At 38.0% G+C, this 17,902-nt stretch overlaps 1 protein-coding gene across 1 annotated transcript in view; it reads left to right on the top strand.

Moving 5' to 3' along the window:
• Positions 1-17,902, top strand: part of CRACDL (CRACD like) — a 97,791-nt gene that overhangs the window by 13,882 nt on the left and 66,007 nt on the right. Inside the window, 1 exon segment of the mRNA XM_078146373.1 lies at positions 9,582-9,661. Coding sequence (XP_078002499.1) covers positions 9,582-9,661 — 80 coding nt within the window.

Genomic DNA, 17,902 nt, shown 5'->3' with positions numbered 1-17,902 from the left:
ATATGTAGGTGTTGCTGCACTGTCTGCCCTCCACTTATCTAAAATACTTGGATCAATGAAGAGTTTCCCAAAAACTATTTCTGTTGTGGATGAGTGACAAATATTGCCCAGACATAGGAGCCAAAGCCTTCTTTATTCCTCTTCACAGACTCCAGGGGTTTGGCTTACTAAATACCTATTGATAAATTGATCAGAATTATAACATTATCAATTTGTAGCCCATCTATCAGCCAACAATCCACATGCATTTATTAAACACTTATTCTGTTCCAGGCATTAGGGCTAAGCAATGGAGATGCAAAAATAAAACCTTAGTTCAATTGTATCTAATTGAATATGCAAATACATTTTTCCTTTTAGCCTCCCATGCCTTCCTTTATAGAGGGCTCAGAAATTTGCATTTTTCGTCAGCTGCTCGGCTTGGTTTCCAGGAAACATCACTTCTCTCCCAGGATAAGCTGATCACCTGAAATCTAAGTGCAGATTGACTCAATTTTGATACTTAGCAACTTCTGGGCTTCCTCACTTGCCTCTCCCCTTTGTTTGGAGGGCTGGAGGGTTGGAGCAAGAAACTCCTTACAAAGCCTTCCTTTAGGTAGGGCTTTTTTGTTGTTCAGTCATTGCAGTCATGTCTCTTCATGACCCCATTTGGGTTTTCTTGGCAAAGATACTGGAGTGGTTTGCCATTTCCTTCTCCGGCTCATTTTACAGATGAGGAAACTGAGGCAAACAGGGTTAAATGACTTGCTCAAGGTCACACAGCTAGTAAGTATCTGAGGCCGCATTTGAACTCCAGGCTTGTAAAAACCACCTAGCTGTCCTTATCACCATCATAGGGCCAGAACAAAACTAATCCATCAGTCTTGGGGACTTCACTTCATTACCATTCCCCAGGAAGCTCATTATTGGTAAAAACTCATCCTGTAAAATCTCATCAGCTAGAATACTGCTCTACCTTATCACTAACCTGGAGCTGCTCTGATTGAAGGGTGGAGCCATTGACTTTAAAACTTCCATTTAAGGCGGGAGCTGGGCTCAGAACTTCATTTCTTACCTGAGTGAACTGCTCTGGGACATCTCTTAATTCTCTGCCATTTCTCTACATATCAGGTAACTTCCCCAACCTTTTTCAGCTTCCTTTTGTGTTGTCTTCCACCATTAGACTGTAAACTTCTTGAGGACAGGGACTGTCTTGTGCCTGGCAAATAGTAGGCACTTAATAAATGTTTATTGACTATCTCAATAAAGGAAGCAAAAATTTCATCTGACAATGACTCCAAATCATTAGAGACAGTCCCTGCCCTCAAACCTTGTCCACTTTATAAAAAGAAGAAGAAGAAGAAGAAAGAAGAAAGAAGGAGGAGGAGGAGGAAGGTGGGATTTGTGAGGATTGATTGAAACTAAGATGCCAGTAGTGGTTGACAGTAGGCAGAGCAGGAATGTACAGATTGTTAAGAATGCCGTATTCCAAAGGCCATTCATATGGGACACTCTCCTCACTGGTAGAGATGAATACCCCAAAACCTGAGAGTGAGGCACTTAGAGTTGACAAGAGCCTTAGGGAGGAGAGATTTGCTTTCAGGACTTTCTTCAGAGACCCTCTTTGGGTTCTGTGGTCTCTTCAGGAATTTTTGGCTTCTACATAGGAGAGAGAAGGTGAAAGGTGCCATCTTCACTTGGGTTGTTGAAGAAAGACTCTAGGAAGAACCATCATTAGAGGAGCTGGCAGTCTCCATCACATCCCTATTCCTAGCTCACTACACTAGAAAATCGGGGAACTTCCTCTTGGATGAGATTTCTTTGTTACCTACTATATGTGTTCATTGTGGAACTGATATTTGGTGTAGAATGAAGCCTTGGATATAAAGTTTGGGGTCCTGCTTCCCCCATTAAAGAAATAACAGAAGGTTTAGCTTAAACCTGAAAACCTTAAACCTGAATTCAAGCTTGGTAATACTTCTATGTGAGGAGAGCAGAGTGGCCAAGCTCCTGGCCCCTAACCTTCTGCTTCCCTTGCTGGCAAGAAATTAAGTGTCTCTTGGAGAAGGGTTTGACATACTAGTGGTGTTTGCAAGCAGGAAGGGAGATCCTTGTCTCAAGTTTCTCCTAATGAAACTCAACTCAATGTATGGGTAGTGTGGAAATTTGGAAAACTCATGAGAAAGAAGAAAAGCAATCTTCCTATTGTGAGGGATAATGGTCCAAGGGATGGAGAGCTCACAAACTGGCCGTATGAGTACAGGGCTCATAAACTTTCTAGTTACGAGGCATTATTGTGAGAGAGATGGAAAGATATAGTGGAAAATGTTCTGCATCTGGAGACAGAGGACATAGGTTCAAATCCAGACTATGCCGCCTGCTACTTAGTATGATCTTGGGCTGGTCACCTAACCTCTTGTGAGCTCTAGTTTCCTTATCTGTAAAATTAAGGGTTTGAATTTTAGGACTTCCAGGATTCCTCTCTGCTCTGAATCTGTAAGTTCATGAATCTATGAGCTGGACCTAGAGTACAGCAACCAAATGGTATACTCATAAGTGCAGATGACACATTTATCAGGGATTCATCCAATCAATTTTTTTTAAAGGAGTACATTTATTTAGGGCATTATTTTTATTCATCAGTCTAAAGAAACTAAAACTTGAGCATAATACTTATGCTTAATATAACAATACATACTTTAAATGACTTATCATGAGAATAAATTAAAAACACAAGGCCACATCCTAATGTAGGAGAGATATATAGGGAGGAGCATATGAGTGTACTGTTAGAAGTCCCAAAAGCTGGTCCTAAGCTAGGGGAATGTGGTTCATAAGCTTTCCTTGTGGCTGTAGTGTATAATGTCAGAAGGATTAGGAAGCTGACCCTGGGTGCTAATTGAGTTTTTCTTCTTGCTGTAGGGCAGAAGAGACTAGAACAGAGGGCTGGTTTCAAAATGTGCATAGACAGCGCAAGCCTCCGGACACAAAAAGCCAATGAAGCTAATAAGAGTAATGGCCCAAACACGGTGTCTAGCAGCTACCTTAGTCAGTTACTTCTGTCTTGAGTGGGAGCAGTGACTCCAAAGAGTGAGCAGGGCTTAAGACAGATGCCTGGTTGTGGGCGGAGCTTAGCATTTTGACAAATAGCATAGGCCTTTTCATTTTTAAAAAATTAAAATATTTATTTTAAACATTCTTTTTTAATTTTGAGTTCCAAATTCCCTCTCTCCCTCTCATCTCTCCCCCATCAGCCCACTGAGGGGGCAAGCAAAATATATTTGTGTGAAATCAGGCAAAACATGTTTCCATTGCCATATTATGAAAGGAAGGAAGAAAGAAAAGTATACTTTAATTTGCACTCAGTTCATCGGTTCTCTCTCTGGAGGTAGATAGCACTTTGCATAATGAATCCTTTGGATCTGTCTTAGATCAGAGGTTCCCAAACTTATTTGGCCTACTGCCCCTTTAAAAAAAAATTACTCAGTGCCACCCTGAAAATCTACGTTCTTTAACACTTTTAACAGTTTTTTTTATTTGCATCATTTCAAAAAATTATTTTTTTAAAATGACACATCTTAAATTTAATAATTTGTTCTAAATTTGTGGGGGGTTTTCCTGCATTGAAATTTTGATGATACAATATTGCTTCATGTAACAGTATAGTATATTGTAAACAAGTCATTACATGCACACATTCCTGCTGATGAATGCTGGACATCCCACCAGTGCATGACATGCTCACCTGCCAATATGTTCTTGTTAAGACCTGCGAACTTGACTGTATAACTTGCATGTTTTTATAACTTTTTTTTATAACTTTCCATTTTTTTGCTTATTTGGAAAATAATGTAATCATTATGACTTTAACTCAACAGATGAAACATATACGAATGATTTTTTAAAATTTTTCTTCTCTTCTCTTTCCTTATGCTTCTACCACCCCCTTATTTTTATTCATTGCTCCCCAATTGCAACCCCGCATTGTTTCAGTGTCCGCAAAGGGGCAGTATTGCTCACTTTGGGAACCTATGCAGTGTTTTGCCTCCACCTATCAGTCTTGCTCTCTCTCTCTCTCTCTTTTCTGTCCCTCAAATCTTTTTTGCTTCTGACCACTGCCTTTCTTAATCCATCTTCCCTTTTATCCTCCCCTGCCCCAATATCTCTTATTCCCTTCCCCTCCTGTTTTCCTATTGGGTAAGATAGATTTCTATACCCAACTGAGACCCAACACACACACACACACACACACACACATACATACATACATACATACATACATACATTTATATATTTTTTTCCTCCCCTCTTTGAACCACTTCTAGTGAGAGGAAGGTTCAAGCATTGCCTGTACCACCAGCCCCATTTTCCCCTCCACTCTTCTTTTTTGCCCACCTCTTTTATGTGAGAAAATTTTCACCATACTACATCTCCCTTTCTTCTTCTCCAAGTGCATCCTTCTTTCTCACCCCATCTTTTTTTTTTTTTTGGAGATCATCCCAGCATAATTGACTCATAGTCATGCCCCCTGTCTATGTAGACTACTTCTAAACACTCCAATAATGATAAAGTCCTTAGGAGTTACATGTGTTATCTTCCCATATGATTTCTCTTTCATATTTACCTTTTATGTATCTCTTGAGTATCATGTTTGAATGTCAAATTTCCTATTCAGCTCTGATCTTTTCTTCAAGAATGCTCAAAGTCCTTTATTTTATTAAATATCCATTTTTCCCCTGAAGGATTATTCTCAAATTTACTGTGTAGATATTGATTTTTGGTGGTAATCTGTAAAGGAGTTGTAATTCCTTTGCCTTCCAAAATATCGTATTCTAAGTCCTCCACTACTTTTCCGTAGAAGTTGCTGAATCTTGTGTGAGCCTGACTGTGGCTCCACAATATTGAATGAATTGTTTCTTTCTGATTTTTTGCAATATTTTCTCCTTGACCTAGGAGCTCTAGAATTTGACTGTAATGTTTTTGGGAGTCTTCATTTTGAGATCTCTTTCAGGAGGTGACCAGTGAGTTTCTGTTTTATCCTCAAGCTAAAATATGGGGGCAGTTTCTCTTTATGATTTCTTGAAATATGATGTCTAGGCTTTTTGTTTTGATCCTGGCTTTCAGGTAGTCCAGTAATTCTTATTTTATTCTTAATTATCTCTCCTCATTCTGTTTTCCAGGTCAGCTTTTCCAATGAGATATTTCACATGTTCTATTTTTTTTGTTGTTGTTTTGATTTTGTTTTATTGTTTCTTGATGTCTCATGTCTCATTAACTTCCACTTGCCCAGTAATATTTTTTAAGGGAATTATTTTCTTTTGTGAGCGCTTGTACCTCTTTTTACATTTGGCCAATTCTGCTTTTTAAGGAGTTGTTTTCAGTGAATTTTTGTGGCTCTTTTAACATTAAGTCAATTCTGTTTTTCTAAGGTATTATTTTCTTCAGTGTTTTTTGTGCTTCCCCCCCAAGTTATTAATTCTCTTTTCATAATTTTCTTGCATCACTCATTTGTTTTCTCAGTTTTTTCCTCTATCACTCTTATCTCTTTCATTAACATTCCAGGAATTCTTGTTGGGCTTGGGTCCAATGAGCATTTTTCTTTTGCTTGTAGGTGTTTTCTTCTTAGTTTACTTCTTTGTCTTCCTTGCCACTGTAGTAGGTTTTTATGGTCAAGTTCTTTTTGTTGTTGTTTGCTCATTTTTCCTGCCTTTTTTTTTTACTTTGAACCTTGTATTTTGTCCATCTCAGAGTAGGAATGCACTGTCCCAAGCATCAGGCTTTTTCCTGCAGTTATTTTCAGAGCTAGCTGTAGGGGTCAGTTTTTCCAAGGTGATGCCATCTTGGGCCTGGAACTGTGACCAGGGCCCCTTTTCTCCTGTGGCCACAAACGCTAGTGCTCCTTTCTGCCTTGGACCTGCCACCAAGGCCTCTGCTACCTTGTGACTGATCATAAATGCTCCTTCCTACCCTGGTACTGTGACCCAGAACTGCTTATGGAGTTGCCAGTTAGTGTCAGCTGCACCAGTGCCAGCAAAGGGTCCCCTGTAATCTTCCTGACCAGGTATCCAAGCCCCTTACTGTCTCTGGGCTGAGATCTGCTGCTGATACCCTAGCTGACCACCAAGGCCCACTGCTGGTCATGCTGCTGAACTCCAGGCTGGCTCCCACCCCAGTGACACAGACTTCTCCTGCAGACCTCTTGAATTGTCATAAGCTGGAAAGATGTGTCACCCCAACCTTTTGTTAGCTCTGCCACTCAGAATTTTATTTAAGGAGTTATTTTAAAGTTGTTTGGAAGAGAATGTTGGGAGAGTTCAGCTGTGTTATTGACTCCACTTTTCCAGCCCTTTTCTACTACTGAATTTCAGTGGAGTAGATATGTAGGAACTGAATGACCTCTTCCTTCCATCCCCACCCATCCACACATATACTTCAAGGAACCATCTTGGCAGGAAGTCCAGGAACTGAATTTTGAGGGTGTGCTAATTGTGATGGAATTGAAAGAAACAAAAGGAAGTGGGATGTATCCATTATTTGGTTTAGAAAAATATAGAAATGAGATCATGTATTTAGTCTTAAGTCCATTGGAGAGTAGCTGTAGGGTGTGAAGTCATCTTCAGAAGACAGATACTATATCAGTCTTTTCCATTATAGATCCTTGTTCTTGCCTTATCTTGCAACTAATTGCTACTCACCAGTGTCAGTGAACTTTGCAGGGTCTCACTATGCTATATTATATGCACAAAATAAAATCAGAAATTTCCAAACATGTAGGAACAAATGTCATCTTGGCCCTTAAAATAACCCATACCATAAAAAAAACCCTAGAATCAATTTTCCATTTTTCATGAGTGAATTGGCATAGATCTATATGTAGGAAGGAATCAGCACTAAAAGGGAGAGATTTAGTGTGAATTATTTTAAATAGTAGTTTTTGGTGAGGCAGTCAGAGTTAAGTGACCTGTCCAAGGTCACACAGCTAGTGAGTGTCAATCATTTGGTCTGAGGCCAGATTTGAACTCAGGTCCTCCTGACTCCAAGGCCAGAGCTCTATCCACTGCACCACATAGCTGACCTGTGGTGTAAATTATTGTGAAAGAACCTGTAAGTAAGAGGGTTTTTTTTTTGGGGGGGGAGGCATTTTTAAAAGAAAAAGAAAAACAAAAACCGAAGTGGTGGAAGGATGATATTAAGACTGGGATAAATAGCAAGTTTCTCTGTCTCTGAAAATGCCTTACCATACAGCCATCCCCCAGGATTCTCAAGACCAAAGAAAGCTTTAGACTGCTACAGGTACTTAGCCACCACACTTTTATATTCCAGAATGTTTGAGAGGTTCAGACCCTAAAAAGCTACTGGAATAAAAAGAGTTGCTTATCTTTTTTTTTTTTTGCAATGGGGTTAAGTGACTTGCCCAGGGTCACACAGCTAAGTGTTAAGTGTCTAAGGCTGGATTTGAACTCAGGTCTTCCTGACTAACACCAGAGCTCTATCCACTGCGCCACCTAGCTGCCCCAATGATAACGATAGTAACAATAAACGAACATTTATAGAACATTTTAAGATTTGCAAAAATGTATTATCTGTGAGGTAAGTGCTGTTGGAACTTGATGTCCTTGAACATGGCACTCAATCTCCCATTTAATTAAATTAATTAAAGTATTCTTTTTGAATACTTGGTTTCCTTCAAAACTCAGCTCCAGTACTGTCTTCTGTATGAAGTCCTTCCTGAAGGCCCCCAGTTACTAGGGGTCCAGTCTTCCCAAACTACCTTTTATTTATTTTGTATATACATTTGTAAATGTAATTGAAAAGCTATAATTATACTTAATTTGGGGGAGAGGTCAATACCACCCCATCCAATTTTAGCCTTTATATCTTAACTAGAATTAACTATATTAGTCCTCATTTTACAGAAAAGGAAACTGAGACTGAGAGAAGTTAAGGCCCTTTGCTCAGGTTCACATAGCTACCAAGCGTCTAAGGGGAGATTTGAATCCAGGTCTTGACTCCCAAGTCTACCACTCTGCCTGCTATTGCTTGTGAAGCTCTGGAGAGTCATGTTTACATGTACCCTTACGTGCCAGATGAAGGATCTGTTTAGGCGCAAAGAATAGGACTGGAATTTCCATAGTACCGTGGAGTTGAGGCTGTCCCCCAAAATGGGACATATAAAGAAGGGAGATAGGTACCTCATGGCACTGTGAAAGAAATTATGGTAGGAGGGTGCTAAAAGAAGTTGGAATACTTTCTGAGGTGTTTGTAATGTATCAACCTTTTTGACTGATCATTAATTTCAAATGGTGGGATTGGGAAGGGGCTAGATAAGGAACAGGAAAGCTGATATAACTAAGCAAGCAAGATTTTTATAACATAACCCTTATGAAGTCTTTCCATTTTTGGAATGAGTAGAAACATTAAAATGAATGGAAGAAAGCAGTTAAGATGTTCTTCACTTAATAGTCGTCAAGATATTATGGACATCCTGCATGTCCTTTTCCCTGCAAATTCCTACCAATCCTTTAAAATTCAGTCTTAAGATGGCCATATGGAAATGACTGGTGAAAATGCATCAGTAAAACTTTGTTTTTTGAGAGGAATAAAGAGAAAAGAAGGAAAGGAGGGAGGGGAGAAAGGCAGGAAGAAAGGGGAGAGAGGGAAGGAAAGAGGAAATGAAGGAAGAGAGGGAAGAAAGAAGGAAAGAAAGAGGGGAAAAGGTGATTGCTAAGGCTGAATGAAAGTTTCTGTTTTCTTGGAGGAAATGAGAACTAGTGGTCAAGATGTACTATTTGAAATTGTTATTTGAAGAATATTGAAGAATATCTAGAAGACCTGCATATCACTAGTTCTGTCACTAGTTCTATATTTTATTCCTGTCTGTCTTGTCCTTATGAGATGGGGTTATTTCCTGCATACTTACTCTACAGAATTGATTAAATTAACTTACAAGCTTCTTTAAAGCAAGGATTGTGTCTATCTCTTATCTAGCCATCTTCCTATAACACTTAAGTGTTTTCTACAAGTGGCCACTGATTGAATATTATTGATCCAGTCGTTAATTTGTATCGAATCTTTTGAATCCATCCTTTATAGAGGAAGTACTTCATTCAAAGCAGTATTCATTAAGTAACTGTTTGTGTGTGTGTGTGTGTGTGTGTGTGTGTGTGATTTTAAAGTTTGCTGTTAAAGGATATAAGCTGCTGCCAGATTGGCACAGTACCTACTTTAGGGTGTGTTTGCATCATAAATGTCAACCAGTAACCGTGTAAATGACTTCCATGAAGGTACAAAGGATTCTTTCATTTAAAAAAAGAAAAAAGGAACCAGATCTGACTTGTATAGTTGGTGGTATGGCTGACTGTTTTTCACCTCGGCTACTGCTATTGTTTGCGGTCAGTGATCAGACGAATTTTTAAATGATTGCCAAGCTTACAGGCGTAGGCACATTTTCTTCTATAGAACTTTGCCCTGTGATCTTATCTACACCAAAGTAGGTGTGTGCAGACAACTAGGGTTACCAGCAAAAAGCAGCAATCTGATTGACTTGTATCTTTAACTGAAGATGTTGCCTTAACTAAAACTCATTTCTCTTTGGTTTCTAGGGAACTGGAAATGAGCTCTACAAGAATAATGGATATTAAGATGCGGGAAGCTGCAGAAGCGCTTGGTGAAGATAGCTCAGGTAAGGTTTTTGCTCCTCCTGCATTATAAAGGAAACTTGTTGGCAGACAGATAAGCCCTGGGTCACAGGGTCATTTCTGTATGTGAAGAGGAAGGCGTCAGCAGCTCAGTCATACCTCAGACCTGCTTCAAGTAAATGGGTACACCTCACACAGGCGATTTAATGGGGAGAAGGAAGAGGATTCCAGGTAATTTCTGTTGCTCTTGAGAGCATCTCTTTACACCATTGTAAAAACAGGTAACATTTTTGAGGTTTTTTGTTTTTTTTTTCACGTTCTTTTGAATAAACATTTCTCAGTCTTTAAGTGGTCTGAAAAGGAAGAGGAGGAAAAATAGAATCATTTAGCATCCCAGATTGCGTGTTAGTGAGAATTTGATCCTTGTCTAAGACAGTCAAATTCCTCAGAAGAAATCATTCTTACTTGGCAAGAGCTTCTCACTTCTCCCTTTATTGTTCCTTCTTTTCCTTTCCTTTTCAGGAACCTTTTCATTATACTTTTAGGAACTCAAAGTCAACAAATTTTTATCTCATTCACAAGATTTTCAGTCAATATGATTGCTTTATACTATAGATATCTGTGTCTTGATTTTCTGTAATTAAGTTATAAACCTGACATTAGAAAGGAATTTCTTTCCCTATAACATAACTTCTGACCCAATTAGCCTTTTCTCCACTGAAATTAGCCTTACATTTGGTAACAAAGCTGTTTTCATCTTTAGCATTTAATATGCTGGGCACAGAAAGTGAGTTTCCCAAATGCATCATGATAAGCTTTTCAATTCAGGAAGAAAAATCACTAATTACGTTAAGCCTGAGCTTAAAGTTCAGATACTCATTACAGTAGGGATTGCATTTCATAGATTATAGGCATTTTCCTCCTTGGTACATCGTAAACATGACTGCTGCTTCCTCTGGCGAACATGACTAGATCATGATCGATAAGTGACATAATAATGATTTGGGAATATTACTACAGGATATGTTACTAAAATTTACTTTCAGTGTTTTCCTGGATGGGAGTGTTTCCGTGGTGAAGAAAGACTTATAAAGCAAAAGATATAAGGGGAAAGTGGTAAGAGAAGCAGCAGAAAGATTTACTCATTGCTTTATTGTTTGAAAGATTATACTTATCCATAATTAGAAATGCCCATGACCACATAGGATACTTCCTTACATTGAAGAAGACTGCTACAATCATTTAGGAGACATTTTTTTGTCAATATTCTGGCCAGAATTCTTTTGAACTGACCCAGTCAACTTACAGTATAGGGTAGTATGGATTTATAGATTTTAATATAGAAAGAAGCCTTGGCGGTAGCAGGTCATTCAGTACAGCCCCTTCATTTTATTCCTTAAATTGTATTTTTTTTCAATTAACGAATCTGTTGTTTTTTCTCTCTCCCATATATTGGATTAGGGCGGAGACAAAACCCTTGAAATATGCATATTCAAGCAAAATAAATTCCCACATTGGCCACATCTAAAAAATATGTCTTGTTCTGCATCCCCAGCTATATCACCCTCTGTCAGGGGGTGAATAGCAAGCTTCATCATTAGTCCTTTAGAATCATTGTTGGTCACTACATTGATCAGAACTCTTAAGTCTTTCAGAGTTATTTATTTTTACCCTGTTGTTGTAGCTAAATTGTTCTACTGCTTCTGCTGACCTCCACTCTACATCAGTTCATATATTTTCTCCAAGGCTTTTCTGAACCCATCCCTTTTATTATTTCTTCCATGATAATAGTATTCTCTTATGTTTATATACCATAATTTGTTCAGAAATTCCCCAATTGATAGGTGTCCCCTTAGTTTCCAGTTCTTTACTACAAAAAAAAAAGAAATATATTTGTACATGAGTCCTTTTCCTCTTTCTGTGATCTCTTTGGAGTATCTATAGACCTGGGAGTTCAGCCTCCTTATTTTTTCTGGTATCCACTATATCATGATACACATATATACATATACGTATATCGTTGTTAACCCAAAAGCCTTTGTAAGGTTTCAATCTTAAGAGTTTTATAACACCATGTGTGTATGTGTGTACATGTGTGTATATATGTATATATGCATGTATGTGTTACATACTTGCAGTGTATATGTATATACATGTGTGCATATTATACAGTAGGGTGCTATAACAATCTTCTGCAAATTTGTGTGCACATATACATGCATATGTATATATTGTTGTTGTTCAGCATTCGGTCATGTCTGACTCTTCATGATCCCATGAACCACAGCACATCATTATTTCTGCTGAGGTCTGTCCAAGCTCATATTCATTCTATCCATCTCATCCACTGCAGTCCTCTTTTTCTTTTGCCTTTAATCTTTCCCAACATCAGGGTCTTTTCCAAAGAGTCTAATCTTCTCATGATGTGGCCAAAGTATTTAAACTTCAACATTTGACTTTCTGATGAATAGCCTGAATTAATTTCGGTATTGACTGATTTGACCTTCTTGCTGTCCAAGGGACTCTCAAAAGTCTTCTCCAGAACCACAGTTCTAAAGCACTGATTCTGCCATGTTCAGCTTTCCTTATGGTCTAACTCTCAAAGACATACATTACTACTGTTAGAAAAACCGTAGCAGTGACAGTGTGGACCTTTGTCAGCAAGGTGACATCTTAACTTTTTAGTAAGCTGTTCAGATTTGCCATAGCTTTCCTTCCAAGGAGCAAGCATCTTTCAATTCATGGTTGCATATACATATGTGTATATGCCTATATGTACATATCACATATTATGTAAAAGTCTTTGATATATGTCAGTAATACACATGCACATATTATTTGTGTATAGTATATTTTTAATATATATGCCTATATACACATGTATATGGCTATGTAGAATAACTATAAGGCTGTTAAAAATACAAGATGGGCATCTAGGTGACACAGTGAATAGAGTACTGACTCTGGAGTCAGAAGGACCTGAGTTCAAATGTGGCCTCAGTCACTAACAAGCTGTGTGACCTTGGGCAAGTCACCTAACCCTGTTTGCTTCAGTTTCTTCATCTGTAAAATGATCTAGAGAAGGAAATGGCAAACCACTCCAGTATCTTTGCCAAGAAAACCCCAAATGGGGTGATGGAGAGTCAGACACAACTGAAACAACTCAAAAACAACAATAAATACAAGATGAATAGGGAGAAAAGCCAAGTCACTTACTTAACTTGTCTGGACCAACAATTTATTGGTAAAGTGAGGGGTTTTGGACTGGGTGACCTCTAACTGCCTTCCAGCTCTAGAGCTATGGTCCATGTTGTAGTCTGTGGGAGCTCTCTGAGACAGGTATTACCTCATTTTTGTGTTTTGTATCGCCATTGCCTGTGCAGTGCCTGGCTCACAGGGCATAGAGATAGAGGCTTAGACCCCTGATTTCATTGGTATAAGGAACTTTCGTGTGAGGAAGCTGCCTCTATCACTGCAAAATGGCACCTTCTCTACCACATAATAGTCTTAAGGTATTGCCTCACTCTGAGACTGAGAGCTTTGAGAGTTTAAATTACTTGCCTGGTGCCTTCCCACAGCCACTGTGTGTCAGAGACCCAGGTGCTTCTGGCTTTGAAGCCAACTCTACCCATTTTGCCATGTTTGCTAAGTTGGTACTCTGGGTCATTGGCATGTCTTATTTTCCATCCCACCGGCCAGGTATTGTGATAAATGCTAGGAATACAAAAAGAGACAAAAGATAGCCCCAGCCCTCAGGGAGATTACAGTCTAATGGGAGAGAACAAACATATGAATAGACAAGCTATAGACAAATAGACAATAAGTAACAGAGGGAAGACATCAGAATTAAGAGGGGTTAGGAAAGATTTCATATAGAAAGTGACATTTTAGTTGGGACTTCAAGGAAGTAGGTAGGACAGATACCTAGATGGCGCAATGGATAGAGTCAGGAAGATATATATCATCCTGAATTTAAATCTGGCCCCAGACACTTACTAGCTGCATGACCGTGGTCAAGTCACTTAACCTTGTTGGGCTCAGTTCCTTATTTATAAAATGAACTGGAGAAGGAAATGGCCAAGAAAACGCCAAATGGGGTTATGAAGAATACCCCAGGGGGAAAAAAAACACAAAAAACGACTGAACAATCACAAAGGAACTGAAGGAAGCCAGGAGGTGGAGATAAGGAGAGAGGGCATTCCAGGCATGAAGAAATGCTCAGAGCCAAGAGCACTGCCTTGTTCTTAGAATAGCAAGGAGGCCAGTATCACTGGATTGAAGATAACATGGCAGGGAATGAGGTGTAAAAAGGACTGGAAAGGGGTTCCTGGGTTATAAAGGGCTTTGAAGGCCAAAGAGTATTTTGTATTTGACATTTTGTATAAACATCAAAAGGAATGGCTAACCACCAGTCCTTAAATGTTGAAACAGCTGAGCTGCCTTGATCTCTGAGAGCATCTCTGACCAGCACAGATAACAAAATAAGCTGGTTGGCAGTGGCATCTTTGAATTTGAAAAATATATTCAATCCATAAATTGCAGATAGACTTACAAATGGACTAGATAAGGCCCTACTCAAAGGTGGATCCACTTAGGGCCACTCAAAGCCATATAAAGGAGAATCTGTTAAAATGGATTACCTGAAATAGAAAGGAAACCGAGGACCTAGTTACCCAGCCATCTGTGATTTAAACTGCAAAACTAGCTTTTGCATGTCAAACCAGGTCACCATACTCCTCAGAGGCCAGAAAGTAGGAGATGGTTTACAGAGAAGGCTTTTATAACAAAAAAGAATTGGAAAAATGACAGAAACTTGTTTTGAACATAATTCAATTGGACAAGGCAGGTCACCTGACTAGTTAATTTCTCCCAGACTTTTTAATTCTATGGCAGAAGTCCTTTCCTCCAGGTGGTACCTTATGTAACCAGAAAGTGTGCTAGAAAAGAACTTATGGTCCATGGTTGGCAGTCCTCCACCTCCAATTTCCTTAGAATAGTCCATTATTCAATTTTGATTCTAGCTCAAGACAAAAAGGGGCTTAATTTAACCTCTGGCTAACTTTTCCCCAGCTGCCAGAAAGGGGAACTTCACTTCTAGTCAACCCCCCTTTCTACTAGAAAGGGAAATTTAGTCTTTTTAAAAACTTTATGAATTTAGGATTTTTTTTTTCTAAATTATCTGCTACTCAATGATAATGTCTTCTAATCTATTCAAAAATCTATAGGTAACCTAGACTTAAAGAGACTGTCTATGTTATTCTGCCTTAGCTTAGGGCTAGCTCTTCCTAAAGAAGGGATCCTAATCCTATAATCAAACTTAAACTAAAAATAGCCAATATCTTTTTAAATCCTAGACTCTCAAAGTTGGAAAGAACCTCAGAACTCATCCAATCCAATCCCTACTTGAAACATTAAACCTTTTTTCAGTGTCCTAGACAGTGTTATGCAACAGTCACTGGGATACCTCTTTATGATGCAAAAATTCCCTACCTCCCAAGGTCATGATTTTCATTTTTGGATACCTTTCATTATTAGGACATGCTGCCTTGTTGAAAGATTTGAGTCAAAATCTATTTGTGCTCCAAGAGATGAGAACGGCATAGTAGTAGTAGAAATACTAAAGTTACCACTTAATGATCAGAAAATTATGATCAGGAAAGTAGGTAAAGCAACCAAATGGATATTTGTGAGACAAGATGGTTTGGTTTTGAGAACCTTATTTGATAACTTTGAATATCAGTGAATGGCAGGAGAAGTGGTTTTCCTATGGATGGCAGAGATTTGCTTAAGGTAAAAATAACCCCAGGAGTTTTGAATGGCCTTAAATGGGCAGGGTAATATTTCCCATATAATTGCAAGTAGCCTTCATTTTAGGTAAGGAAGGGTTCTCTTAATTAACCAAGGGAATGTTTATTTTTTTTTTAAGTATTTTTTCCAATTACATGTGAAGACAGTTTTTAACACTCATTTCTTTATGCAATTTTGAGTTCCAAATTTTCTCCCTCTCTCCTTTCCCTCTTTCCTAAGATAGTAAGCAATTTGATATAGGTTTTGTATGTGCGATCATGTAAAACATTTCCATATTAGTCATGTTGTGAAAGAAGAAACAGAACAAAAGGAAAAATATGATAAATAAATATTAAAGCAACTATATAAAACTATAAAAAAAAAAGTGAAAATAGTATGCCTTGATCTGCATTCAGACTCTATCACTTCTTTCTCTAGACATGGATAGCATTTTCCATCATGAGTCTTTTGGAATTGTCTTAGATCATTGCATTGCTGAGAAAAACCAAGTCTATCATAGTTGACCATCTCACAATGTTGTTGTTACTGTGTACAGTGTTCTGGTTCTGCTCACTTCACTTTGCATCAGTTCATGTAAGTCTTTCCCAGTTTTTCTGAAATCTGCCTGCTCTTCATTTCTTATAGCACAATCGTAAGGAATTAATTTTAATTTAATTTTAATTAAATAAGGAATTTAAAAGTTACAGAATGAATAAGGTAGGGGAAAAATCATCTTATTACTGGAGTCTTTGAACTTAAAGAATTTTCATCCTTTAGTAAATAATGCATATAACACCAATTAAAAGCATGCTAATGGTGAATTTCAGAAATTTGGAAAGACTTTCAATCCATTCAAGCCACTGTGCCACCTCCCTGCCTCCAGAATAATGTTTTTAAATGCATAAAGTAAAATTTATTAGATTACAAAAGAAATCCATCATATCAAAATATACTTATCAAAACACTTTTTAAAGAAATAAGTTCATGAGCTCCAGGTTAAGAACTTCTCTATAGGGAATTCCTTTTTAATTTTGCTTTTAAATATCTTTTATGACGCTGTCAACTCCTTTAGCGAGTATATGACTCCCTAATTTCATTTAAATCTCTGTGGTTATTGTCAACAAGGAAACCCTTGATACATGTGTACGTTGCCCATTCTTTTAAAGGTTTTAGATGAAAAAGCAAGCATATGGGTTGGTAGTTGCTAGAGTCTTCTCAGTGGTCATTTTTTGGTGTAATTATGCCATATAATCCTTTTTTTAAAAACTTCCAAATTTTGTTTTCATATAAGCATCAACAAACAAACATTTCCATGTGCAAAGAACAGAGGAGATATCATCCATAGTTTTGTGTATTCTATTAGAATCTTCTCTTTGGGTTATGTTGTAGATTGGCCCCCAAGTACCTTTAATTGTATCACCTTCAGTGTAATTTTCTTTGTATCTATGTACAGTATGTTCTTCCTGACTTCATTTTCTTCAGTGCCATTTCCACTTAATATTCTGACATCAGGTATTATAAGTATTAGAATCCAAATGTGATGCTTCCACTGTTATTGATGATAAAAACAGACCATTATGGGAATGATGGCAGATCTGTTTCATTTCACATATGTTTGTTTGCTTCCTTCCAGGTCCAGCTCTTAGTGTTTTTATAATGGCATGACTTAATTGGGCCTAACACTGATTACAGACTTGTTATTTCTACCACTGCTTTTCCATGTTTTAAAAAACAACACTGCCCTTATTAATGTATATTCATCTTCCCTGTTTTACAAATAAGCCTGTATTCTGAGTTGGTATTATCCTTGGCAGTCTTGTCTTTTTGCTTGGCAGAGAGATTGTGTTTGTTGGCTGAAACTGTTTCTGGACTCCTGGGCTCTTCTTTGTAGTGATTGTCAAAACTCTTTAAGGAATAGCAGTTATTAGAGCCAATGTCTTAACTTTTAAGTTTTTTCTTTCCTTTTTTTCTTTGACTTTCAAGTCCTTTTTCCGTTTATCAGAATCAACAGCTGATTTATAGAGGTTAGATTGGAGGTAGGTTTGATAATTTGCACTGTATTTTCTCAACTTTATCTTTCTGTGAGTAATTTGGGAACAGATTGGTGTTTTGTTTGTTTATCATTAGTTTGCCTCTCTTTGTATCCCCAGTGCTTAGCACCAGTGTCTTGAACATGGTAGATGCCTAAGAAATACTTGTCATGGCTAATTTTAAATTTGGTAGCTAGGTGGCACAGTGGATAGAGTGGCAGCCCTGAAGCCAGGAAGACTTATCTCCCTGAGTTAAAATGTGGCCTCAAATACTTACTACCGGTATGACCCTAGGCAAGTCACTTAAGCCTATTTGCCTCAGTTTCTTCATCTGGAAAATGAACTAGAGAAGGAAATGACAAACCACTTCTAGTATCTTTGTCTAAAAAAAAAAACTAAATGGGGTCACAAGAGTCAGACATGACTAAAAAACAACTCAACAACAACAAATTAGTTTTAACTTCCAGA

The sequence above is a fragment of the Phascolarctos cinereus genome, unplaced genomic scaffold (assembly GCF_003287225.1).
Source record: "Phascolarctos cinereus isolate Bilbo 61053 unplaced genomic scaffold, phaCin_HiC Scaffold_726;HRSCAF=1367, whole genome shotgun sequence".
In the NCBI taxonomy this organism is placed as follows: domain Eukaryota; kingdom Metazoa; phylum Chordata; class Mammalia; order Diprotodontia; family Phascolarctidae; genus Phascolarctos; species Phascolarctos cinereus.
This window is presented reverse-complemented; position numbering and strand designations above follow the sequence as displayed.